General features: G+C 45.0%; 1 protein-coding gene across 2 annotated transcripts in view; it reads left to right on the top strand.

The window, feature by feature from the left end:
- LOC137434800 (protein-glutamine gamma-glutamyltransferase K) overlaps window positions 1–27,697 on the top strand; it is an 83,668-nt gene that overhangs the window by 8,098 nt on the left and 47,873 nt on the right. For both annotated transcript variants that reach the window (XM_078785028.1, XM_078785029.1), the window contains exons 4-7: window positions 4,505–4,690; window positions 7,312–7,572; window positions 15,018–15,136; window positions 15,371–15,478. In XM_078785028.1, coding sequence (XP_078641154.1) covers window positions 4,505–4,690; window positions 7,312–7,572; window positions 15,018–15,136; window positions 15,371–15,478 — 674 coding nt within the window. The remainder of the gene's footprint in view (window positions 1–4,504; window positions 4,691–7,311; window positions 7,573–15,017; window positions 15,137–15,370; window positions 15,479–27,697) is intronic.

The following is a 27,697-nucleotide window of genomic DNA, read 5'->3' as shown; positions in this document are numbered from 1 at the left end:
GGTCAGAGAGATGTCCACTTTAACAAGCACATGATCAGATGAGCCGATTGGAGCAGAGGAAGAGCAGCAGACATTTTCAGGGAAGTTAGTCATAACCAAGTCCAGAAGAGAAGATGCTCCGTTGACTGAGATCCGGGTCGGGGAATTGACAGATTATGTCAGTCCCAGTGAGTCGCAGAAGTCCTTTGCTGAAGAGCCATGGCTGGTGAGAGAGGTACCCACACCCAGCCAACTGGCATGGTGACAATTGAAATCACTACATATGAGGAAGAGAGAGTTTGGATGGGTAGATAGAAGTTGGTCCATATATCAGACAGCAAGATGTAGATGGAGTCATCACTGTTTGGTGGACGGTACAACACACATATGAACAAAAGTTGGGAGCGAAGGGGAAGCCATAGCCAAAGCTATTCCTGGGGGTGAGGTGGAGAGAGGGCAGTGCAGGGCGAGTGAGGAAGAGTTTTTTTATAAAGATAGCAACCCCACCTCAAGGACCAGGCTCAGGTCTATCATACCGGAGGAGGGAGTAACCTGGGAGAGATACCAAGGAATCAGAGACATCATGAAGGAGGAAAGTTTCTGTTAAGCAGATCACGTCTGGTTTGTCAGAACCATCTGTATGGAGAGATCAGTCAAGTTTGAGCGAAGGCCCCGGATGTTTGAGGTCCATACCGTTAATGAAGAGGAAGGGGGAGCATCGGATACAGAACAGGGGGGGGGGGGGGATGGGTAGGGTAAGATGTGGAAGAGGAGGAAGTGGTAGGGAGAGCTGTTGAAGGTGTGTCAGAGATTTCAGAATAGCTTGGAGAAAGGGAAGAATGGGGCGGACAAAAGGTTTGATGGTGATTGGGTGAGGCACAGTGAGGTGTTATTTGAGGAGGGGGAAGAGCGAGGCAGAAGGTTGGGGGAGATGAAGGTGAAAGTTGGAAGGGGGAAGAAGCGGGGAGGACGCTTTGAGGAGGCGGGGTGAGAGGGGAGTCTAGGAGGGGAGGAGCGAGGGAGAGTCTCGGAGGGGAGGGATGTGGGGTGAGTTTAGGAGGGAAGGGGCAAGGGGGGAGATTTGAAAGGGATGGGTGATGGGGAAGATTTGGAGGGGAGGGGCAAGGGGGAAGATTTGAAAGAGATGGGTGATGGGGAAGATTTGGAGGGGAGGGGTGATGGGGAAGTTTTGGAGGGGAGGGGTGATGGGGAAGTTTTGGAGGGAAGGGGTGATGGGGAAGATTTGGAGGGGAGGGGTGAGATTGGATTTTGAAAAGTGTACGATTAATGGGAAACGAACATTTATTGCAAAATGAGTTTCTTGTGACCTTCAAGTCAAAAATACGTTTGAGGACGCTGAAGGAGGGGTGGAGTGCAGGAGAGTTTCGGGAATGTAGAAAAGAGGAACTGTAAGAGATGGAATTTTTTTTTGGAATGAATAGATTTGGTGAGCAAGTCGAAAGCATCCTTTTACAGAAGAAGAAGAAAAAGGTGTTGTAATATACGACAGAATACAGTTCTTCAGGGGAAAGTTTAAACATTTTTAACAACGTGATCACGTGATCACGAACAACATGATCGAAGAACGAATGAACAAATAAGAACAGCGAATAAGCGAATAAGAACATAGAAGGAAATATTTTTTGGGGTTTTTTTTTTTTTTGAGTTGAGATTTTAAACAAGGAAGTATGGGGTGAAAGACTGGGACAAAAACAGTGAACGAAAGTAATTGCAGCGCAATCGACGGACCGCTGAGAGAAAAACAAAGCCTCAAGGTCGGACACGGTAGCCTACTGGGCCTCTGAATATACGACATGAATTAACCGACGATTTTGTATACAGGTATGAAAAATTAACACCGATAATCTTACTAAGGACACACTGTAGGTACACACACCCAAAGATAAATACAGTTTCGAGAAAAAAGGAGCTCCCTCCTCAAATAACACCTCACTGTGCCTCACCCAATCACCATCAAACCTTTTATCCGCCCCATTCTTCCCTTTCTCCAAGCTATTCTGAAATCTCTGACACACCTTCAACAGCTCTCCCTACCACTTCCTCCTCTTCCACATCTTACCTGACCCCCCCCCCCCCCCTGTTCTGTATCCGATGCTCCCCCTTCCTCTTCATTAACGGCATGGACCTCACGCTCCGTCAGGCCTCACCGAGCATCTCGCTCACCCCGGTCTCGTCTGCTCCAGCGGCAAGCCTCGCTCGTACGCTCGTTGTTTGCACGTGAGGTCCCGTTTACTCCAGCGGCAAGCCTCGCTCGTACGCTCGTCGTTCGCTGGGCCCTGACGCGTGCTTCGTGTGAAGTGAGCGGGCATGTGTGCAACCCGCCCCTTCAGTCGTGCAACGTCTTCCTCGATTCGTCACTGAACTCCGATGCACCCAACGTTTGTGGTGTAGGAAGGAGAGAGGGTTGAGGGCGAAGGTGGTGAAAGGAGTCAGCAGTCGAGGGAGCGGAATCACGAGGCAGCAAAGGGAACAGGTCCACCCAAGAAGGAAGACACAAAAACTAGAGAGAAAATGTCGGCCAGTCCGTGATTTTACCGGCCATGGTGTGACATCAGTGCTCTCTCCACCAATGGCCATGTCACTTCTGTCTCATGCCATCGGTCGCTCGCCAATCAGTCTGCCGTTTCCTTCCACCTTCCTTCCACCAATTAGTGGCCACATCCTTACCCCGTGGTGCAGTCTTCCCATCAAAACCCTCTTACCAATCCATCACGAGGTGGGCGTGGCCTCATCCTGCCTTGCACGATGTTTGCCTGCTATGGCAGCTGGTGATGTGGCTGACTGCGGCCCCATCGGCGGTGCCCCGAACTGGCTTCCTGCCTGTTCTTCCTGTAAGTCTTGTGGCGGCAGGGGAATTAATTAATGTGGTGCGCTATTCGGCCTAGCTAATGTCTATGGGATGCATTGGCATAAGAGACACCGGGATGTTCACAGAGGTAACAACACACAATGGAATTAGCATAATCCCTATGCTAGTTAACAATCCCTGCCCCCTCGTGGTGGGGACACATACCCAACTTATCCGACATCCGGTCTAGACAGGTCCTCTACTTATTTACATCGAGATGGTTCGAGCTACCCACGACAACCGGAGCATGATACCTATACAGATCTACCCAAATCTATATATGCCCTACCCACCGACATAACAGTATAAATAAGTGCCATTGTCTCTCTGTTTGTCCGTCTGTCCGTCTGTCTTTGTTCCTTGTGCACAGCCACATCTTTTAAGTTCTAAACTCTGGGTACACGAGTTTGGAACTTAAAATAAGCTATGTGATCACGGCCTCACACGAGGGTGTGGGGGGTTGGGGGGCCATAAATTATCGATGTAAATGAGTACTGTGTCGTGCCATCTGGTGTTGGTGTCAGAGGGTCTTACAATTTCCTTCTTTACATGGGCAACGCTGAGGTTAAAGCACTCTTTGCACAGGGAAATGTGTCTTCCTTCCCTTCTCTCTTCCCCCCCCCCCGCCCCCCCCCCAATGGAGCAGCCCTTCCCTTCCCATCCTCTCAAAAGCCCTCCCCTTCCCCCTCATCTCCTCCCCTGCTCCCCCTTCCCCTCCCTTGCCCCCCCTTCCCCTCCCTTGCCCTTGCCCCTCCTGACCTCTCCCTCTACCTACCCTCCCCTTCCCTCAAACTTCCTCTCCCTCTTCCTCCCCTTCCCTCCCTCTCTCCCTCCCCTCCTTCCCACTCCTCACCTACCCCTCTCCTCCCCTTTTCTCTCACCAGCTCCCCCTTCCCCTCCAGTTCCACTCCCTCCCTTTCCCTCATGCACCACCTCCCCTCCCCCTTCCTCTCCCTCTTCCCGTCCCCACGTGACGACTAATAGTCCGTGGACTGAGTAGGGTTTACATGCACCCCCCCCCCCCCCCCCCCCACAACTTAACTTCCCGGGTATGTCCATGTACCCCCCACCCTAGGGGTTAGGAAAAACCATGTTAACAGAAAAAAAACTCATTCCCTCATAGTTTGACCTCTGGTGACCTCATTAGTGACCTCGTTTGCATATAACACATATCATTGTAAAGAGTGTCCCAGGACAAACATTTTGAGGGGTCATATGCAACCATAGGATGACGAGGTAAAAAGTTATGGCCATTTGAATTTCGCCAACCCCTAATTTTTGGAAATCACTGACACAGGGGGGGGGGTAACATCAAAATATGCGTGGGATGTACCTTGCGAATGAGTTTTTTTTATGTTAACATGGTTTTTCCTAACCCCTAGGGTGGGGGGTACATGGACATACCCGGGAAGTTAAGTTGTGGGGGGGCGGGGGAGGTGCATGTAAACCCTACTCAGCCCACGGACTATATAGGTCCGTCAGTGAAGTGACAGGAAGGTTCTTCTAGCTTCACACAAGTGAAATCAAAAAAGTACTTTCCAGAAGGTTCTTCACTTGTTTGAAGAAAGTTCTCTCACAGTTCATGTTTGTGTTCGTGTTCACCTGTTCACCTCTACGGTTTGAAGAAGAACCAGGCATTGGATTGTGTCTCGACAGAACCCAGCGTGTTGCAGGTGTGGAAGGTAAATATAGACCATGGTGAGGCGAAAAAGACACATCACACCGAAGATTATGACAGTGCATACCTTGTTCTACGACGTGGGTTTCCATTCAAGGTAGAACTCATCCTGAGTCGCCCGTTCGAACCAACTGCAGATCGCCTGCAAATGGAACTTTTTATCGGTATGACAACCTTCATGCTTACCTATTGACCTCTGCGTTCTTCTGAAATAGCTTTTGTCCTTTTTCTGTCCTATTCCATCATTTTGTGGTCTGTTCTGTGTATCCGATATTGATTTTGTCCTTTTTCTATCATGTTCCATCATTTTGTGGCCTGTTCTATGTATCCGACATTGATTTTGTCCTTTTTCTATCATGTTCCATCATTTTGTGGCCTGTTCTATGTATCCGACATTGATTTTGTCCTTTTTCTATCATGTTCCATCATTTTGTGGTCTGTTCTATGTATCTGACATTGATTTTGTCCTTTTTCTATCATGTTCCATCATTTTGTGGTCTGTTCTACGTATCCGACATTGATTTTGTCCTTTTTCTATCATCTTCCATCATTTTGTGCCCTGTTCTATGTATCCGACATTGATTTTGTCCTTTTTCTATCTTGTTCCATCAATTTGTGGCCTGTTCTATGTATCCGACATTGATTTTGTCCTTTTTCTATCATGTTCCATCAATTTGTGCCCTGTTCTGTGTATCCGACATTGATTTTGTCCTTTTTCTATCTTGTTCCATCAATTTGTGGCCTGTTCTATGTATCCGACATTGATTTTGTCCTTTTTCTATCTTTTTCCATCAATTTGTGCCCTGTTCTATGTATCCGACATTGATTTTGTCCTTTTTCTATCATGTTCCATCATTTTGTGCCCTGTTCTATGTATCCGACATTGATTTTGTCCGTTTTCTATCTTGTTCCATCATTTTGTGCCCTGTTCTATGTATACGACATTGATTTTGTCCTTTTTCTATCTTGTTCCATCATTTTGTGCCCTGTTCTATGTATCCGACATTGATTTTGTCCTTTTTCTATCTTGTTCCATCATTTCGTGGCCTGTTCTATGTATCCGACATTGATTTTGTCCTTTTTCTATCTTGTTCCATAATTTTGTGGCCTGTTCTATGTATCCGACATTGATTTTGTCCTTTTTCTATCTTGTTCCATCATTTTGTGCCCTGTTCTATGTATCCGACATTGATTTTGTCCGTTTTCTATCTTGTTTCATCATTTTGTGCCCTGTTCTATGTATCCGACATTGATTTTGTCCTTTTTCTATCTTGTTCCATCATTTTGTGCCCTGTTCTATGTATCCGACATTGATTTTGTCCGTTTTCTATCTTGTTCCATCATTTTGTGCCCTGTTCTATTTATCCGACATTGATTTTGTCTGTTTTCTATCTTGTTCCATCAATTTGTGGCCTGTTCTATGTATCCGACATTGATTTTGTCCGTTTTCTATCTTGTTCCATCATTTTTGCCCTGTTCTATGTATCCGACATTGATTTTGTCCTTTTTCTATCTTGTTCCATCATTTTGTGCCCTGTTCTATGTATCCGACATTGATTTTGTCCGTTTTCTATCTTGTTCCATCATTTTGTGCCCTGTTCTATTTATCCGACATTGATTTTGTCTGTTTTCTATCTTGTTCCATCAATTTGTGGCCTGTTCTATGTATCCGACATTGATTTTGTCCGTTTTCTATCTTGTTCCATCATTTTTGCCCTGTTCTATGTATCCGACATTGATTTTGTCCTTTTTCTATCTTGTTCCATCATTTCGTGGCCTGTTCTATGTATCCGATATTGATTTTGTCCTTTTTCTATCTTGTTCCATCATTTTGTGCCCTGTTCTATGTATCCGATATTGATTTTGTCCGTTTTCTATCTTGTTCCATCATTTTTGCCCTGTTCTATGTATCCGACATTGATTTTGTCCTTTTTCTATCTTGTTCCATCATTTCGTGGCCTGTTCTATGTATCCGATATTGATTTTGTCCTTTTTCTATCTTGTTCCATCATTTTGTGCCCTGTTCTATGTATCCGACATTGATTTTGTCCGTTTTCTATCTTGTTCCATCATTTTGTGCCCTGTTCTATTTATCCGACATTGATTTTGTCTGTTTTCTATCTTGTTCCATCAATTTGTGGCCTGTTCTATGTATCCGACATTGATTTTGTCCGTTTTCTATCTTGTTCCATCATTTTTGCCCTGTTCTATGTATCCGACATTGATTTTGTCCTTTTTCTATCTTGTTCCATCATTTCGTGGCCTGTTCTATGTATCCGATATTGATTTTGTCCTTTTTCTATCTTGTTCCATCATTTTGTGCCCTGTTCTATGTATCCGATATTGATTTTGTCCTTTTTCTATCTTGTTCCATCATTTCGTGGCCTGTTCTATGTATCCGACATTGATTTTGTCCTTTTTCTTTCTTGTTCCATCAATTTGTGGCCTGTTCTATGTATCCGACATTGATTTTGTCCGTTTTCTATCTTGTTCCATCATTTTGTGGCCTGTTCTATGTATCCGACATTGATTTTGTCCGTTTTCTATCTTGTTCCATCATTTTGTGGCCTGTTCAATGTGTTTCCCTGATTGTTTTGTGTCCACCCACATGAACATTGACCTCATTTCTCCCCACGCTAGTTGTCACTAAACCAAGTCGTTTTTCAACGTTTTAGATCTGAAATTCAGAGAAGCTGATGTATAATTTCTAAACATGCACACCTGAATGCAAGAGTAACAAGATAAATAAGGAATGCTTGTTGTTTTTCTGTTTATGAATGTTTAGGTTCAAGGCCGAGTTTTGAGCATGGCACGTACATTCCTGTCCCGTTGGAGGATGACCTGCACTCACGGGAAACTCGCTTATGGGGGGCAACTGTTTTAAAGTCGGAGGGAAACGTTCTCTCACTTCTTGTGCACACATCACCAAAATGCATTGTGGGTAAATTCCAGGTGTGCGTGGCTACGCTGTGCCATGGTTACCTGTTCCGCACGGCGCGCCATCATGCACCAAATGTCTACTTTATCTTCAACCCTTGGTGTCCAGGTGAGGAGAATAGTTTGTAGAGGAATTCCATCCAGTTTTTTTTCAGTGATTTTGCTTTATTGCAAAATCGAGGATTTTTCAAGTATACGGGTCGGTTCCGTTTCTGGTCTGTCTGTTTGTCTGTCTGTTTGTCACCGGCCTACAGGTCACAATTCTAAAGCGATCGTCACGAAACTTCACCACGTTGTATAAGTCGTCCCAATTGAGAAGCCTGTTGATTTTGAGGTCAAAGGTCAAAGGTCATCTGGAGATCAAATTTCTAAAATCGCCATTTTTAATCCGATTGACTTGAAAATTGAATAGCATTTGTATATCAAGTCACTAAATTGGGAAACATACTATTTTTGAGGTCAAAATGTCAAAGGTCATCTCAAGGTCCAATTTTAAAAATCATCAAATTTTCATCTAAAAAGCCGTCAATTCTCAACCGATTGACTTGAAAATTGAACAGCATTTGCATATCGAGCCACTAAATTGGGAAACAAACTATTTTTGAGGTCAAAAGGTCAACTTAAGGTCAACCTTCCAAAATCATCATTTTTCATCTGAAAAATCATCACTTTTCTTCCTGTTGACCCGGGCTTTGATCAAGATTGTCAATTTTAATCTTGATGAAATGGACAATTTGCTGTATCAATGGAATTTTTTTTCTTGGGGGTCGGAGCGGATGTTGCAAGTATCGTAATCCGCATGACGTCTTCTTCTTTGTCTGTTTGTTTGTCTGTCACCGGCCTACAGGTCACAATTCTAAACCGATCGTCACAAAACTTCACTAAGCTGTCTAGGTCGTCACAATTGAGAAGCCTATTGATTTTGAGGTCAAAGGTCAAAGGTCATCTGGAGGTCAAATTTCAAGAAATCGCCATTTTACATCCGATTGACTTGAAAATTGAATAACATTTGTACATAGTCAATAAATTGGGAAATTAACTTTTTTGAGGTCAAATGGTCAAAGGTCAACTCAAGGTCAAATTTTAAAAGTCATCAATTTTCATCTGAAAAGCCGTCAATTCTCAACCAATTGGCTTGAAAATTGAACAGCATTTGCATATTGATTCAGTAAATTTGGAAAAATACTATTTGAGGTCAATAGGTCAAAGGTCAACTCATGGTCAAACTTCCAAAATCATCACTTTTCATCTGAAACAACCGTCAATTCTCATCCGATTGACTTGAAAATTGAACAGCATTTGCATAGTGCCTCACTGAATTAGGAAGCAAACTATTTTTGAGGTCAAAAGGTCAAAGGGCAACTGAAGGTCAAAGTTCCAAAATCATAAATTTTCATCTGAAAACCCATCAATTTTCATCCGATTGACTTGTAAATAGAACAGCATTTGTGTATTGCCTCACTGGATTGGGAAACCAACTATTTATGAGGTCAAAAGGTCAACAACGTCAAACTTCTAAAATCATCATTTTTCATCTGAAAAGTCGTCACTTTTCATCCTGTTGACCCGAGCTTTGATCAAGATCGTAAATTTTAATCTTCATGAAATGGCCAATTTGCTGTATCAATGGAAAACTTTTGGGGGTGGGGGGGATTTTGCAAGTATTGTGCTACGCATGACGTCTTCTTATTTTATTTTTTTCTGTTGGACAAGGAGAAACTTTTATTTGGACCAGGGGTGGGGGGAGGGGGGAGGGGGGAGGAGAGAGGGGTGGGGGGGAGGGGGGAGGAGAGAGGGGCGGGGGAGGCTACATAGTCGAGGCTCATGGAAGTCCGAGAACACTGAGTGGATCAGGACGCAACAGAGCCAAAGGAAGAGTAGAATGGGGGGGGGGGGGGGGGGCACCAAAAGCAGGGTTGAAGGATGAAGTAGAGGGATTCTTGGACAAACAGGACAAGTGGGGAGGACAGAGGGATAGCACAACGGGTGCACGTGGTTGGACAAGATTGATACAAAGCAGACTGTCAGGAAGGAAAAACTGGAAAATTGGGAGGAGGTGGTCTTGGAGGTGGATTAGGGGAAGAGAGGAGGGGTTAACGCGGGTATAAAAGATCATGGTTTTGCAATGGGGATGATCCAAGATGGTGGTGAACAGCTGTCTTGACGACCTGGAGGGAAGAATGAGATTAAAGAGAGTGTGGAAGTTGGTTTCACAGGTTGGGACAAAATAGGATTGAATGAGTGGAGGTGAACAGTGAGTCTTGATTTTCGGAGTTTTACCAGAAATAGGTTGATGGTAGAGCGTGTGTACCCTGTGGAAACCTGGGTGTGGGGAGGGGGGAGGTGGGAACAAAGCAAGGAAAGAGCAGAGGGTGCAAGACCACAAAGGAAGTGGTGGAAGACAGAGAAACCAGGCAGTTGTCTGTGACGGCAAAGTGATAGGCCCGTACATTCAGCTTCACCCCAACCGCACGAGATGCTACTGATTTTGAAGGCTTTGGTTTCCAGGGTGACAAGCTGAGCAATGTGTGAGACAGGTGAGCCATCCCAGAGGGGAGAGCAGTACTCCATAAATCTACAGATTATTATTATTATTATTATTATTATTATTAATATTATTATTATTATTATTTTATGTATACTAAGTCGAGGCTCGTGTTAGAGCTAACACATATAACATATAATAAAGGGAGGGGGAGACAAGAGGGGGGAGAGAGAGGGATGCACAAGAACAGTAGAGAACAGGGACATGGGGAGGGCTGTGAAGGGAGAGGGCTGCGCGGAGTACACGGGATAAACAAGATGGACACTACAAGGGATTTCAGGAAAGAAATCAGGGAATTTGAAGGAGGTGGGTCTGGGGTGGATTAATGGGGGTAGAGGAGATCAGGGTTTTGGATGGGGGAAGATAAGAGATGGTGGTGAACAGCTGTTTTAAAGACCTGGAGGGAGGAGTGGGATTGAAGAGAGTGCGGGAGTTTGTTCCAGAGGCGGTAGAAAAGGGGAGTGAAGGTGAGCAGAGAGCCTTGATTTTGGCAGTTTAACCATAAGAGGGTTGCAGGCAGATCTTGTGCGACCTGTAGGAATATTGGGGGGACAGAGCACAGAGAGAGCTGGGGGAGCAAGGCTGGAGAGGAGTCGGCAGAAGACGGAAAGACCACCAACCTGCCTGCAGTGAGTGAGTGAAAGGCCCTCGGAGTTGTCTACATCGCGGGAGATTCCAATGATTCTGAACGCTTTGGTTTCAACAGCGTGAAGACAAGCTAGGTGTGAGGCAGGAGCACCGGCCCAGAGGGGAGAGCAGTACTCCATTGAGCTGCGGATGAAAGCCTTGTATGTGGTGAGGAGCTCAGCTGTGCCGAGGAAGGACTTCGCACGACGCAGGATGCCCAGACGGCGACTGGCTTTGGAGTTGGAGGCCAGCTTGGAAATGTGATTATCCCAAGAAATATCATGGCAGATGGTGAGACCCAGGAGTTTTAATGACTGAACTTCTTCCAGAGGATTGTTGAGAAAGTAGATGGGCGGGGTTGCCAGGCAGTCCTTTTGAAGAGAAATAGTGAGAGAGTGATATTTGTGAGGATTGAAAAACGTGTTCCAATTGTTTGACCACATTGTGATTCGATCAATGTCTGAAGAGAGGGAAGATGCTGCAGTGTGCCTGGCTGAAGGATGAGGGATGTCACGTCAGAGGGTGGAGTTATCAAGAAATAGATAAAAAGGATTTTCCAGAGAGTTGGAGATCATTGATGAAGATCAGGATCAGGAATAGGACCAGGCCCAGAACACTGCCTTGAGGGGTCCAGCCTTGACAGGGAGAGGAGGTGAAAGCATTCAGTTGAGACTAAGAGAGAGTCGGAATTCAGTAAGTCAAGTGTGGAGTTGACCTTGGATTACATAGGCAGGGACTGGAGATGGATGGTAGTTGCTACACACGGTGGGGATGGATGTTAGTTGCTGCACACGGTGGGGATGGATGGTAGTCGCTACACACGATGGTGATGTATGGTAGTCACTACACACGGTTGAGATGTATGGTAGTTGCTACACAAGGTTGAGATGGATGGTAGTTGCTACACATGTTTGAGATGGATGGTAGTTGCTACACACGGTTGCGATGGATGGTAGTTGCTGCACACGATGGTGATGTATGGTAGTCACTACACACGGTTGAGATGTATGGTAGTTGCTGCACACGATGGTGATGTATGGTAGTCACTACACACGGTTGAGATGTATGGTAGTTGCTACACAAGGTTGAGATGGATGGTAGTTGCTACACATGTTTGAGATGGATGGTAGTTGCTACACACGGTTGAGATGGATGGTAGTTGCTACACAAGGTTGAGATGGATGGTAGTTGCTACACACGGTTGAGATGGATGGTAGTTGCTACACAAGGTTGTGATGGATGGTAGTTACTACACACGGTTGAGATGGATGGTAGTTGCTACACACGGTTGAGATGGATGGTAGTTGCTACACACGGTTGAGATGGATGGTAGTTGCCACACACGGTTGAGATGTATGGTCGTTGCTACACACGGTTGAGATGGATGGTAGTTGCTACACACGGTTGAGATGTATGGTCGTTGCTACACACGGTTGAGATGGATGGTGGTTGCTACACACGGTTGAGATGGATGGTAGTTGCTACACACGGTTGAGATGGATGGTAGTTGCTACACACGGTTGAGATGGATGGTAGTTGCTACACACGGTTGACATGTATGGTAGTTGCTACACACGGTTGAGATGGATGGTAGTTGCTACACACGGTGGAGATGGATGGTAGTTGCTACACGGTTGAGATGGATGGTAGTTACTACACACGGTTGAGATGTATGGTAGTTGCTACACACGGTTGAGATGTATGGTAGTTGCTACACACGGTTGAGATGGATGGTAGTTGCTACACACGGTTGAGATGGATGGTAGTTGCTACACACGGTTGAGATGTATGGTAGTTGCTACACACGGTTGAGATGTATGGTAGTTGCTACACGGTTGAGATGGATGGTAGTTACTACACACGGTTGAGATGTATGGTAGTTGCTACACACGGTTGAGATGGATGGTAGTTGCTACACACGGTTGAGATGTATGGTAGTTGCTACACACGGTTGAGATGGATGGTAGTTGCTACACACGGTTGAGATGTATGGTAGTTGCTACACACGTTTGAGATGGATGGTAGTTGCTACACACGGTGGAGATGGATGGTAGTTGCTACACGGTTGAGATGGATGGTAGTTGCTACACACGGTTGAGATGTATGGTAGTTTCTACACAAGGTTGGGATGGATGGTAGTTGCTACACAAGGTTGAGATGTATGGTAGTTGCTACACACAGTTGAGATGTATCGTAGTTGCTACACACGGTTGAGATATATGGTAGTTTCTACACAAGGTTGAGATGGATGGTAGTTGCTACACACGGTTGAGATGTATGGTAGTTGCTACACACGGTGGAGATGGATGGTAGTTGCTACACAAGGTTGCGATGGATGGTAGTTGCTACACATGTTTGAGATGGATGGTAGTTGCTTCACACGGTTGAGATGGATGGTAGTTACTACACAAGGTTGAGATGGATGGTAGTTGCTACACACGGTTGAGATGTATGGTAGTTGCTACACACGGTGGAGATGTATGGTAGTTGCTACCCACGGTTGAGATGTATGGTAGTTGATACACATGGTGGAGATGGATGGTAGTCGCTATACACGGTGGAGATGGATGGTAGTCACTACACACGGTTGAGATGTATGGTAGTTGCTACACACGGTGGAGATGTATGGTAGTTGCTACACACGGTTGAGATGTATGGTAGTTGATACACATGGTGGAGATGGATGGTAGTCACTATACACGGTGGAGATGGATGGTAGTTGCTACACACGGTGGAGATGGATGGTCGTTGATACACATGGTGGAGATGGATGGTAGTCACTATACACGGTGGAGATGTATGGTAGTTGCTACACACGGTTGAGATGTATGGTAGTTGCTACACACGGTTGAGATGTATGGTAGTTGATACACATGGTGGAGATGGATGGTAGTCACTATACACGGTGGAGATGTATGGTAGTTGCTACACACGGTTGAGATGTATGGTAGTTGATACACAAGGTTGAGATGGATGGTAGTTGCTACACACGGTTGAGATGTATGGTAGTTGCTACACACAGTTGAGATGTATGGTAGTTGCTACACACGGTTGAGATGTATGGTAGTTTCTACACAAGGTTGAGATGGATGGTAGTTGCTACACACGGTTGAGATGTATGGTAGTTGCTACACACGGTGGAGATGGATGGTAGTTGCTACACAAGGTTGCGATGGATGGTAGTTGCTACACATGTTTGAGATGGATGGTAGTTGCTACACACGGTTGAGATGGATGGTAGTTACTACACAAGGTTGAGATGGATGGTAGTTGCTACACACGGTTGAGATGTATGGTAGTTGCTACACACGGTGGAGATGTATGGTAGTTGCTACCCACGGTTGAGATGTATGGTAGTTGATACACATGGTGGAGATGGATGGTAGTCGCTATACACGGTGGAGATGGATGGTAGTCACTACACACGGTTGAGATGTATGGTAGTTGCTACACACGGTGGAGATGTATGGTAGTTGCTACACACGGTTGAGATGTATGGTAGTTGATACACATGGTGGAGATGGATGGTAGTCACTATACACGGTGGAGATGGCTGGTAGTTGCTACACACTGTGGAGATGGATGGTCGTTGATACACATGGTGGAGATGGATGGTAGTCACTATACACGGTGGAGATGTATGGTAGTTGCTACACACGGTTGAGATGTATGGTAGTTGCTACACACGGTTGAGATGTATGGTAGTTGATACACATGGTGGAGATGGATGGTAGTCACTATACACGGTGGAGATGTATGGTAGTTGCTACACACGGTTGAGATGTATGGTAGTTGATACACATGGTGGAGATGGATGGTAGTCGCTATACACGGTGGAGATGGATGGTCGTTGATACACATGGTGGAGATGGATGGTAGTTGCTACACACGGTTGAGATGTATGGTAGTTGCTACACACGGTGGAGATGTATGGTAGTTGCTACACACGGTTGAGATGTATGGTAGTTGATACACATGGTGGAGATGGATGGTAGTCACTATACACGGTGGAGATGGATGGTAGTCACTACACACGGTTGAGATGTATGGTAGTTGCTACACACGGTGGAGATGTATGGTAGTTGCTACACACGGTTGAGATGTATGGTAGTTGATACACATGGTGGAGATGGATAGTAGTCACTATACACGGTGGAGATGGATGGTAGTTGCTACACACGGTGGAGATGGATGGTCGTTGATACACATGGTGGAGATGGATGGTAGTCACTATACACGGTTGAGATGTATGGTAGTTGATACACACGGTGGAGATGGATGGTCGTTGATACATACGTTGGCATGATGAGGATAGAGACGATGATGATGAACGTTTCATATGTAAGTTCTAATGATCTGGTACATATTGAGTGTGGCCACAGATGACTTGGTGTACATGGCGAGTGAGGCCGAACGGTGTGAGTACATACTGCAAGATGTCGGCCACATCTACTATGGAACGGCAGATGATATAATGCAGAGGTCCTGGAATTTCGGACAGGTTCGCACAAATACATGAATGTTTGTTTGTAAAGCACTGCCAGCATATGCCAACCAAGGACAGACATCCCTAACTTCTGGCACATGAAAGTTCCAACAACTATTCCACAAAAGGAGATTTTCTGGGATAACATTTAATCTACCAAAGATTAACCGGCCTCATTTGCCTTTGTCGATATCTTTAATCATGGATGCCTCGTCCACTTGTACTCATTGTCTGCTTCACCTGTTGCAGTTTGATTTTGGCATTCTGGATGCCTGTATCCTGTTATTGGATCAAGGAAAGCTTCCTCTCCAAGGCAGGGATAGTCCAGTGACGATATCTCGAGTCGTATCCGCATTGGTAAGTCGAACTCGTGACCTGGGGTTCCGTTCTTCCTTCATCTGCTCTTTCATTCCTCCATCTCTCTCTCTCTGATCCCTCTCAGAGTCGAAATCATACTCGTACACATTCTTCTCGTAACTCACTCCTTGTCAAACTCCCAAAATCAGACTCACTACATCTCACCTCCACTGCTTTCTTCCTCTTCTCTCCAACTCGTGCAATTACCTTTCCTTGGTCTGTTCCTCAAGGGCTTCAAGTTGGGAGACCACCGCCTAATTAGGTCATCCTCTATCCTTACTCGTGACGGTTTTCTACCCTCAAAGCCCCTCACCACGCAGTTTACCGATCCTCTCTCACCGTGCAGCTTACAGATTTCTCCCTCATCATGCAGCTTACGGATTCCTTCATCGCCGTGCAGCTTGCCGATTCCTTCCTCACCGTGCAGCTTACGGATTCCTCCCTCACCATGCAGCTTACAGATGCCTTCCTTGCCATGCAGTTTACTGATTCCTTCCTCGCCGTGCAGCTTACTGATTCCTCCCTCACCATGCAGCTTACTGATTCCTTCCCTCTCCTCTTTCCTCTTCATGTTCGCTCATTCATTTTTGCTGCGTCCGAGTATTGTCCCAACTGTCCTACTGTCTTTTCCCTCTGTCTTATACCTCGCTCTTCCTGGAGCCGAGATTTTTTTTAATCGAAAAAGGTCTCCGTTGTGGCCACCATAGTGCAGAAAATCATTTTGTTTCAGGGTTTGGGTTGAGAGATCGATAAAAGATCAGAGCATTGTGTTCTAAATTAGGTGAGATGGAGGTGATGGGCCAAATCAACCCAGTGATTCCTCTATTCTTTGTCTGTGATTTTCTGTGATTAATTATGGTAAATTTAATGTCCCCATCTCCCCCAAGGTTGGAGAAGGGGGACATTAGAATGAGCTTCATCCGTCCGATCGATCATCCGTCCATGTACTTCTGTGCACACGCTATTTCAAAAACCTTCAACATTTAGCTTTCATATTGCACTTATGTCTTCCTCATGACATTGTCTCATCCTGAATAGATCACAGCTCTGATTGGTTGAATTATGTTGCCATGGCAACCACCTCAGTAACTTGGTTTGTGTACGCGATATTTCAAAAGCAGTTCAAGATTTAGCTTTCTTATTGCACAGATCTACCTATTCCTCATTCCACCCTAGAGTATCGGCTCCTTGTTTTCAGTTATAGTTCCGGGAGGGAGACTAAGTGTTTAGTCTTGGTGCCCGTGGCAGGGGCGGATCCAGAATTTTTTTATGGTGGGTTCACTTGAGGTTAAAATATTCAAAGATCGTAAAATCTACCACCAAGACTTATTCAAGGCAACGTATTCATCTTCTACTTTTTTCATCTGACAATATTGGCTAAAAGACAGATATTGGCCTCAATAGATGAATGTTTGTGTGGCCGGCCTATTGAGTGAAGTGACGGTTTACTATGTGAACATCGTTAGCCCTGATAGTCCACCAGCTCCACTAAAGGATGTCCAGAAGCTCCATTCTCCTGGATTTCGCCTTGCAAAGTCATCAATGATGCCACGTCTATCTAAATTCACCCCATAGTGAATGTGCGTTAGTTGTTATGTTGGAGTCCATTCATCTGATCTTCATACATTGTTGTCTGCAGACGTCTCAGTCCACTAATGGGCCGCTCACACTCGCATGAAGTTACGGGCATCGTCTAAAAGAGACGTATGAGGCAGTGGCTTTTTTTTTTTTTTTGTATACAAGATCGAGGCTCGTGAAAGAGCGAACATTAATCACACAAAAAGACAAACCGACATATAAAACATATAATAAGGGGAGCGGTAGACAAGATGGGGAGAGAGGGGGAAGGACACAAACACAACATTTGAGAGCAGGGACATGGAGAGATATGTGGGAGGGAGAGGGTGTGGGGGGAGGAGGTGTGGGAATAGGGGGGAGAAGGTGGGAGAGGTATAAAACACATGGACACTGCAAGGACTTCCAGGAAAGAAGTTGGTATTTCAAAAAAGAGGATCTGGGGTGAATTAGCGATGGTAGAAAAGATCAAGGTTTTGGATGGGGGAAGATAAGAGATGGTGGTGAACAGCTGTTTTAAAGACCTGGAGGGAGGAGTGGGATTGAAGAGAGTGAGGGAGTTTGTTCCAGAGGCGAGAGAAAAGAGGAATGAAAGAGTGAAGGTGAGGAGAGAGTCTTGATTTTGGCAGTTTAACCATAAGAGGGTTGCAGGCAGATCTTGTGCGACCTGTAGGAATATTTGGGGGACAGAGCACAGAGAGAGCTGGGGGAGCAAGGCCGGAGAGGAGTCGGTAGAAGACAGAAAGACCACCAACCTGCCTACGGTGAGTAAGTGAAAGGCCCTCGGAGAGAGCGTCATCTTGGGAGATTCCAATGATTCTGAAAGCTTTGGTTTCAACACCGTGGGGCCGAGCTAGGTGTGAGGCAGGAGCACCAGCCCAGAGGGGAGAACAGTATTCCATTGAGCTGCGGATGAAAGAGTCTTGTATATGGTGAAGAGCTCAGGTGTGCCAAGGAAGGACTTCGCACGACGAAGGATGCCCAGTCGGCGACTGGCTTTGGAGGCCAGCTTGGAAATGTGGTTTTCCCAGGAAATATCATGGCAGATAGTGAGACCCAAAAGCTTGAGTGACAGAAATTATTGGAGAGGATTGTTGAGAAAGTGGATGGGAGGGTTGTCCAGGCGGTCTTTTCGGAGAGACATAGTAAAAGTGTGAGATTTGTCAGGATTGAAAGACATGTTCCACTTGTTTGACCAGTCTATGATTTTGTCCAGGTCTGCAGAGAGTGAGGAGGCTGCAGACTGCCGATCTGAGGGATGGAGCGGCAGAGAGCGGAGTCATCAGCAAAGAGATAGAGAGGATTTTCAAGAGAGTCGGAGAGATCAGGGATGAAGACCAGAAAAAGAACAGGGCCCAGAACACTGCCTTGGGGAACTGCAGCCTGAACAGGAAGGGGACATGAGAGAAATCCATTCAGGGCCACACCTTGACTACGTCCAGAGAGGATGTCCACAAGCCATGCGTGGAGATTTTCATGGATACCATAGGAGGAGAGTTTGGTGAGCAGAGCTGGGTGCCAGACCGTATCGAAGGCACGTGATATGTCAAGGGAGACAGCTCTGATTTCCTGTTTGGCATTGAGGACCTCCATCCATTGTTGAGACAGCAGAAGCAGCATGTCCAGAGTAGAATGACCTGGTCTGAAACCAAATTGATGATCAGAGATCAAGCCATTGGAGAAGAGGAAAGATTTCATATACGAAGCAATGATGGATTCCATGACTTTGCTGATAATTGGTAGAAGGCTGATTGGTCTGTAGTTGCAAGGGTCTGTTTTTGCACTTTTTTGTGTAAAGCGGTAATGTTTGCTGATTTCCAAGATGATGGAAGATGACCTTGAGCAAAAGAGAGGGTGAATCGAGCAAAAGAGAGGATGTCGGGGAAGAATGATCTGTCTGTCTGTTTGAGGTATTTTTGCTGCTGTGTTTAGGACCTCTGATGTTGACTTGCCTTTCCACTCCAACTGACAGCTGTGCACCTCTGTATCAACGAATATTGGCGGTGGCAGGTCATCTTGGTAGAAATCCACCAGTTCACCAATGACTCCTGTGTCTACTGTCTCAAACAAGCAGATCACAGATGGGATGAGGTGCAGTGCCTGCGTGACCAATCTCATGTGCTGAGTGAAGTGTGTCCGAAGTCATTGGCAGGAGCCAGCAGTGGCAGAAGTATCATCGGAGGAGAGGCACCAGATGTGGAGATGCATGATGGTGCCGGGGAGGACTCGGTTTCCATGGTCGGAAAAGATGATAGCTGGGACTCGGAAGGTTGCGTACAACTTGAATCTGTAGTTTGCGGCTCGTTTGCCTTCTTGTTGGTGTTTTTGTGTTGGCGGTTAAGTTTGCCGCTTTTTGGCGGTGTGTGCAATGTCTGCATTCACAAAAAAAAGACAAGTTCAGTGACAACACAAGACAGACACTGCACAGACATATATATATATTTAGAACATATAGAAAAGAATGTTTTTTAAAAAACAAGGCAATTTCACTTACATTTTCGGATTCAGCGTTAAATTCCATATCAGTGAGTGTATTTTGAGGCATGTGTGACTTCAAATAAAATTGTAAGACAGAAAAAACGTTCGTTTCATTCCTTAGGGATACAACATGTAAAACTGGCCCAAACGTCAAAACAAAACTGGCTCACTTTCAGTCGTACAGGCTAATGCGACCACTCATTCTTCTGGGAAGAATCCCGTGCACATGCTGGTCACACTTATAAGTCACCTAAGTCTTTATAAGTTCATCAAATACTGACACCGCGATTGACATTCGCTGAGGTAAATGTTGATATCTCTTTGAGGTAAAAGAAAAAAGGAAAAAAACCAGTTTTAAAGCATTATACGTATCAAACGCTACATTTTATGAAACGGAGAAACCTAATACACACTTTGGTGGTTTTAAAATGACAGAATATGTCTTTATTAGAAAGAAAAAAAAAAGAACATTGAAGACGACGCTGCTAAAAAAAATACACCGCTCTAACGAATAACCACGAGTTTAAACTACATTTACAACAAATATGAAAACTATTTTCATATCACAATGTTAAATATAGAATATATAGAAGATAATGTTTAAAAAAAAATGAGCCTTATCTTCCAATGGTAAACAATCCTACAAAAAATTCCTGGATCGGGAATAATATCCTGAGCTTCACCAAAAACTAATCAATTCTTCCTTATCCCGAGGGCAATCATCCCACCAACTTTCATCCAAATCCGTTCAGAACCTTTCCAGATATCTTGTTCACAAACACACGAAAACACGCACACACACACACACACACACACACACACACACACACACACACACACACACACACACACACACACACACACACACACACACACACACACACACACACACACACACACACACACACACACGAGTGAATGCATTACTCCCTGGCGGGAGTAATTATGGACTATTGGAACACACCTTTCAGACATGTCGACCTTTGGAGCTCTTAAACATTTTAGACTGCTGACACATTTTAGACCCTTTTTCGATCATTTTAATCCTTTTTCTACCTTTTGACCTTTTAAGACCCTTTGTAGCCTTTACACCATTTCGACCCTTAAGACCGTTAATACCCATGTCACCCCCAAGACACTTTAACACCCCAAAGACCCCAAGGATCCTAAGACCCCTAAGACGCTTAGGACCACCAACACTCACCTTTAGAACACTTTAAGCCCGAAAGACAAGTAAGACTCCGAAAGACCCATAAGACCCTTGAGACGTTTTATAACCCAAAGACCCTCGAAGTCCCTTATAAGACCCATAGGATTCTTAAGACTGCTCGGACCATTTCGACCTTTTATAAACCTAAGATCCCTTAAAAGCCAGAAGACCCCGAAGACCCATAATACCCTCACATACTGACGCTCTGCTCGCAAACGTTTGGTTAGTGGGCGTGGTTTAAAACCAGGAGCAACAAATCAACTCGGAGTGCGTGAGGGAGGCAGAGATGTCAAGAAGAAGAAGAAGAGGCTGTTTTGTGCTGCTTTATGGTTCCTATGATTCTCGAGGGAGAACGTGGAGTGGATAAATAGTTTTAGTGCGGTGGCTTAGCAACTTTAATGTTACCAGCCGGACAAAAGTCCCAAATTTGGTATGGAGCTTCGTTTGGACCTATCAATTGATTTTAGCCTAGGAGCCATCCTGACCGTTTCAGATTTTCCAAGATGGCGGCCAAAGTTCAAAATGCCGCCAGCAAAACTGAAATATCATATATCTCTGGCTGTAGAAGTCACAGATAGACAAATGAGGTATCAAATCAGGGGTTTTTGAGGTCAGTGAAACTGATTCAGGGAAAGGTACATTGCATATGTCACTTATTTTCAAGATGGCGTCCAAAATCCAACATGGCCGCCAAAAAAAATTAAAACAATGACATGATATTCGTTCAAATGTGGCATCAGACCAGTATTTTTGCTGTCACTGACCTTATGATCTGGTAGAACATTTACACCGGCAAAGAGATGTACAAGGGAGATTAGCCTTGCTACATTTGCACACTGTACAATCTCTTTTGCAGCCGCATTTGATAAATTCTCTGCAAGCACGAGAAGCTTCGGGAATTGTTGTCCAGACAGGTTCCCAAGATTCGGCGACTTTTTTCCAAGCATATCCAGCTGGACTTGGAAGTTTTTGTTGTGCTAACATGCTGGTAACCCAGATGCCAGTTGTCCTGAGAAGGCGTGGAACATGGGTAGGGACCTTGATTTAGGTTCACCGAGGCGTGCACAGATGGCATTGATACTGTAATGTGTGTAGTTATTTCCCACACCGTAGGCTACCCATAGGTCTACATCTGAGTTAATATGTGAAAGATCATGAAACATGCCAGTAAGAACAACAACAATGTCTGTGTCCACGGTGCGCACTTGGACAATTTTTGAACCATTCTCCAATGCATCCTTCACGTGAACCACGATCCTCGTGTCGGCCTCCTCCTGATTGCACATGGACATTTCGATCTCAGTTCCAATGCATATAACATTCTCTCCAGCTGTGATGTATACCGAACTGCCTGCGGGCCGGTTGAACTCTGCCACCTTTGAGGAAAGAAATTCAAACAGTTCTTTCTTGTTGATAGGATCACGGAGGAAGTCATTCCAGTTTGTTGGCAGCTTGGTGTCACCAGATACCTTTCTGCGCGTTCCTTTCCCTCGTTTTTCCCTGGTTGACTCCTTCAAACTGTTCAGTATGTATGTATCCCACACAAGGTCCAGTCGTTTGGTGGTCTTTAGCTGTCGTTCCAGGTAGGGAATGAACACATTGTCTGCATATTCGTGGAATGTTCTGACATGTGTTACAGGCAAGCAGTGCACAATCACAGCACCGTCCAGGACTTTGCAGTCAAATGATGCAGGTGGCTCTGTCTGGTTCGGCTCCTCGATGCATTGCAACAATTGAGATTTTGTACCTGGCAGGTTCAGCTTGCCAAAGTCAGACAGGGAAGGAGGATATGACTGAACCTCATGTGCGAAGAAGTCGTTGATATCACCATCCCTATTTTGCAAGGAGATGTATAACTGTCCGAAGAGTGCCATATTGTTTTCAAGCACTTTTACTCTCTTGCCGTCCTTGGATTTAGCTTTGACTTTTGTCGAGAATAAGGGTAGCGAATTCTTTGACATCGGATTGTGTATGGAGCGAGTGCGATCCACAAGGACTGTTGTCACATAGTCCTGATACTTTTTCGTACCAATGTCTTCCAGTGTACGGATTGTATTCACTACGGTCTCACTCGTGCAGTTACGACTGTCAAGAGTTACTAACTCGGGAAAATCATCCAGGAAAGGATTGCCCATCTTTTGTATGACTTTAGATAGGCTATCAACCTGTTGCTGGAACGCTTTCTGTGCGGCGAGTCCCTGTTCATGGTGCTCGAAATTCGTAGGGTTTTCCGGGTCATCATCAAGAATATATTCATTCTCGAACTGCTTCATGAGTCTGGCGAGTTCTGGTCCAGAGGTCATCCAACGTTTGAAGGCGACTGGATTTTCAGTTAGTCCTACTGCACCACCAGAACCCTTCACAACTTTGTTTTCCTGCTCGTGCGCTTGATCAACGGGTATAGCAGAATACCTGTGGGTTGACCTCGAGATTACCCAGTGATGGCGAGTCTCAAATTCATCTCTGATTGGTTTCGGCAGAGATTTCATGTCTCTGATATGGACGGACAGCCACCTAGCATAGTTCACATGATCTAATGCGAAAAACAAAGGTACGAGCTCCTCCAGAACGCTAATGTACAGTGTGAAGTTCCTCTCCCGGTGGGCTCTTACAAATATGAGAATGAGGATCTCATATTGCGTAATCAAATCCCAGAACTTGAACGTGGGACAGTTTTTACACATTCTCTCATGCCAGTTATTAAAACTGTCGTTATCATTCGCACCACTGGGATCCTGGTTGAATGCCTCGACGATAAGCTTCTTAAGGGTCAAAAGTGTAACTTGGTGAGCGTGTCTAGTTCTGGTCAGGTGAGCTGTTTTCAGGAATGAATCAGCAATTCCAGATGAGGCTACCTCAGCTTCAGTAAGGGCTGCTGTCCACCTGGAGCCCTGTAACAAATCTCCTACAGTGTTCCATAAAGCCATCTCAATGTGCAATCCTCCCATCATAACCACATGCACTTTCTCTCCATACGTATCTGGCCATTTCCATTGTACGTACTTGGCGAGCGTAAACAACGGCTGATCAAATGTTGTGACTGGGATTTGTCCTGGGTTAAGGTACTCTGTTGCTTGCCTTTGGACATCCATGCCATGTTTAATCATTGCAGGTGTGGCTGACTTTTCATAAAACAGAGGAAGTAGTGCACATACAGCTGACGGCTCTACTGTCACCTCTTGCTTAGAGGCATGATAGGCAGACCATGTAAGCGAATTATCCTTGCTCAGTTCCGTATCATTGACAAGTTGAAGACCATGTTCTATCCAGCCATATTCGTCATGTCTTGCATCTGGTAAAACAGATTTGATGGGTTGAACATTATTCTGTGGAACAGCAACATCGGTGGTCTTCAGCAAAACAGCAGGAACAGAGGCATAACTGTCTGGAAGCGAATGAGTCTGTGACCCAGATGGTGGTATAGCAACAGGCTGTCTAGTCACACCAGGTTCCCTCTCACTTGGGAATTGGAAAAGACTTATTCCCGTGCCGTGGAAAGATGTCTTTGACGTGGTTGAGCTCGGATTATGGTCGAGATTGTCAAGAGCTCCTACAGTGAAGAGACCTTTCCGAAGAATATTCGGTGCTACTGCACCATCATCTTCAAACCTCTCGCATACAGCTGTGGCGAGCCAGTCTTCAAGCTGCATCACCCTGTCGTAGGAAACACTGATACCCATTGTATGTAACTGTTGGATGATTTTCTTGCTCCTCGTCAGCGCATGTATATTGAGGCCAATATAAATTGTTAGCGGAGGTTCTCGGTCAAGAGTGTGCCAGACTTTCACAGGCGAATTAGGTTTCCTTTTCTTGACGTTGTAGATGATGTTTTGCCCAATAGTTAGGCACACTTGTGACTCATTACTCTCTTGGTCTTTCAGATTAGGACCATTGAGAATCATGGAGATGAGAAATTTCAGACTAGAGGGTAATGAGTTCTCCTGACAACCTGGTGGAAACTGGCCAGTGAATTTGAATCCTTCATGATGGAAGATATCTTTTCTAACGATGTTTGCCGTGCGTGCCAGAATCAGGGCATCTTCTGAAAAGTCACGCTTTTTCATAGCATCTTTTATCATGTCTTTCATTCCCTCTTTGAATATTAGAACGATGCCCCGCCCATCATGTTGCACTTGTGCATCAGAAAATCGTTCAAGTAACTGTTCCTTCAATCTGGTTTTGTTGATAGTCTTTTTGATGCCCAACGCCTCAAGCCGATTCACGTACAGTGAGTGTAACTCGGATAATTTGAAGATGAAAGTCCCGGCATTAACAGACATTTCAATGTAGCTGGTGAGTTCAACAAATGCTCTAGACTCATTCATTACATCATCAATGTTTACTGTTGCATGGTGTAACTGTCTCATGTGACTGCGATACCGATTTCTAAGGTTAGTCAAACATTTTAGATGATACTTCGCATCCATAGCTATGAGATCTCCACCAACAATCCTCGCAAGTAGTTGGTTATCTTGCAGTTCGTTGATCATAGCTCTTAGACTGGCATCCATATCATATGTTGAAACCAGATGGAGGTCACCTTCATCTGCGTCTTTCTCGCAAAACAAACATTGTCTAATCATGGTTATTGTCCGGCGCTTAATTTGTTGTCTACCATCGGGATTGGATTTCTTTCGCTTTCTTGCTCTTGCCAGTTTCTCATTGTTGAATTTTAAATGACATGATTTATGCCACAATGCAGAATTGTTCACAAGTTCGTCAACACTTTGATCACTCCCAAACTTCAGTTCAGTTGGGAGCTGATCAATCTCACGGAAATGTTCGACATTACTCAAGAATGACTGGTAGGCAGATGTCTTATTATCAGCGTTTGGTCCTGGACTGAGAAGTGGACATTTTAACTGTTCATCTGTTTCTTGTTGGCAGATAATGCAGCGACTAAAGTCTACAGGTAGCTCCATGTTGATTTATCTGAAAAGACACAAATAGATAATTTCTGTTAATACTCTCATATCATCATTTTAACTAGCAATAGTACCCGTCTATGACGGATAGTACCCGTCATGCGTCATCAAAGCATGGTGTTTGTAAATAAACCATATGACCTGAGGGTGTGATGCGTATCCGGGTCACCGAACCCCTGCAAAGTAACGTTACTTTCCCCGTAGCCCCCGAATTAGGATAGAAATCGAAAAAAACGGCCCACATTGACACGGTCAAAAACGATATCTATAGGTGTGCAAAGTGTCAAGTTAATCCATCCTTCGATGCCTGAGCCTTAGGCGAACAAACTTTTGAAGTCCTTGCATTATAGTATGATTTTCCTTGGCGGCCATATTGGATTTTGGACGCCATCTTGAAAATAAGTGACATATGAAATGTACCTTTCCCTGAATCAGTTTCACTGACCTCAAAAACCCCTGATTTGATACCTCATTTGTCTATCTGTGACTTCTACAGCCAGAGATATATGATATTTCAGTTTTGCTGGTGGCATTTTGAATTTTGGCCGCCATCTTGGAAAATCTGAAACGGTCAGGATGGCTCCTAGGCTAAAATCAATTGATAGGTCCAAGCGAAGCTCCATACCAAATTTGGGACTTTTGTCCGGCTTGTAACATTACGCCTAAAAATTGTTGCTAAGCCACCTGACTATTTACTTCACTGTACTTTAGCTTCCCTTGGTACTATCAGCAGAGTTCTACTTCATCACCCACTCAATGTTCACCAAACCGGGTGCACTTTTCTACTTCCCGGGGTTATTTTTTTCTTCTTCCGCCATTTGGATCGCTCTTTGCTGGTGGAATATTCATTTAGTTTAAACTACCGCTCTGGTCACCCCGAAGCATTGGTATTTTCGTCTCCTGAAAATAACCATTTCACGACGGGTTTACCCACTGAATCCTTCGACCAGCTTCTGGGGAGCATTGGCTGTATGGAATATCCACCTGTAGTCCCGTTTCACCACATTCATCGAGCGTAATGGAGACGGAGGATTCCCAGCAACCATCTAACCACCGTATGACCACATGTGAGTCTAAATTCACACACACAGTTTCGACATTGGGGACCCTGACGTGATACGGTGCTTTAGATCAAGAGTTTCTACACATTTGACTCGTATCTACTTTGGATTACCAATCAGAATGTCTGACCCGAAAGTACACGTTCCTGCAGATGACACGTCTACAGACACCACATCACCTTCCCCGGTGGTTGGACTGAAGTTGCTGACATTGTTGGCTTCCTGCAACCAGAGATTGCTCAAGAGGTCAGAGATGTTCTTGTCAACCCGCCTAGGATGGACAGGAGGACGGACAGGTATGACAAGCTCAAGACTGAGCTCATACGGCGTACTCCACATCTACACTCATCTCAGAAGAGCTGGGAGACAGGAAATGGTCGCAGTTTCTTGGGAGGATGAGACACCTTTTGGGTGACGCCATGCTGGAAGTTAACATTTTGAATCGGCTCTTTTTGCAACGTTTACCCAACAACGCTCAACTCACCCTGACCTCTTACCAAGTGAAGCTGTGAACACCAAACAGCTCGCTGAGATCCCTGACAAGATTGCGGAAGTGTCAGCACCAACATCTTCCATTGCTGCTGCTGCACGCCAGCCACTCAGTGCAACGCTTGATCATTCGGTCGGTCATCCAGCTCTTAGCACAGGTGCAGGAAGAGCATGGTGTTTCTCACGATCAGGTCCAAAGCAAATAGCATGACAGGAGCTGGAGTAATAGCCGTCCTCGTCATGGGCATGAAGGAAGGTATAGACAGATGGTACCATTGGCGTTATTGTACAGCAACACAGAAGTGTGTAACGCCATTAGTCTAGTAGGAAGACTAGGTCCCCCTGCACCCCCCGGAGATATACTTCTAATCAGTGTTTCTAGATTGGAAAAAATGTGTAGAAAATGACTAGCTATGGCCCCAAGCTGAAAAAATGTCCCACATACCATTTTTATGCAAATTACTGCTGCAAATTTTATGCA

Source organism: Myxine glutinosa, chromosome 9 (assembly GCF_964187855.1).
Source record: "Myxine glutinosa chromosome 9, kmMyxGlut1.1, whole genome shotgun sequence".
Classification (NCBI taxonomy): domain Eukaryota; kingdom Metazoa; phylum Chordata; class Myxini; order Myxiniformes; family Myxinidae; genus Myxine; species Myxine glutinosa.
The sequence above is the reverse complement of the archived record's forward strand: the minus strand, read 5'-3'. Positions and strand labels throughout refer to the sequence as shown.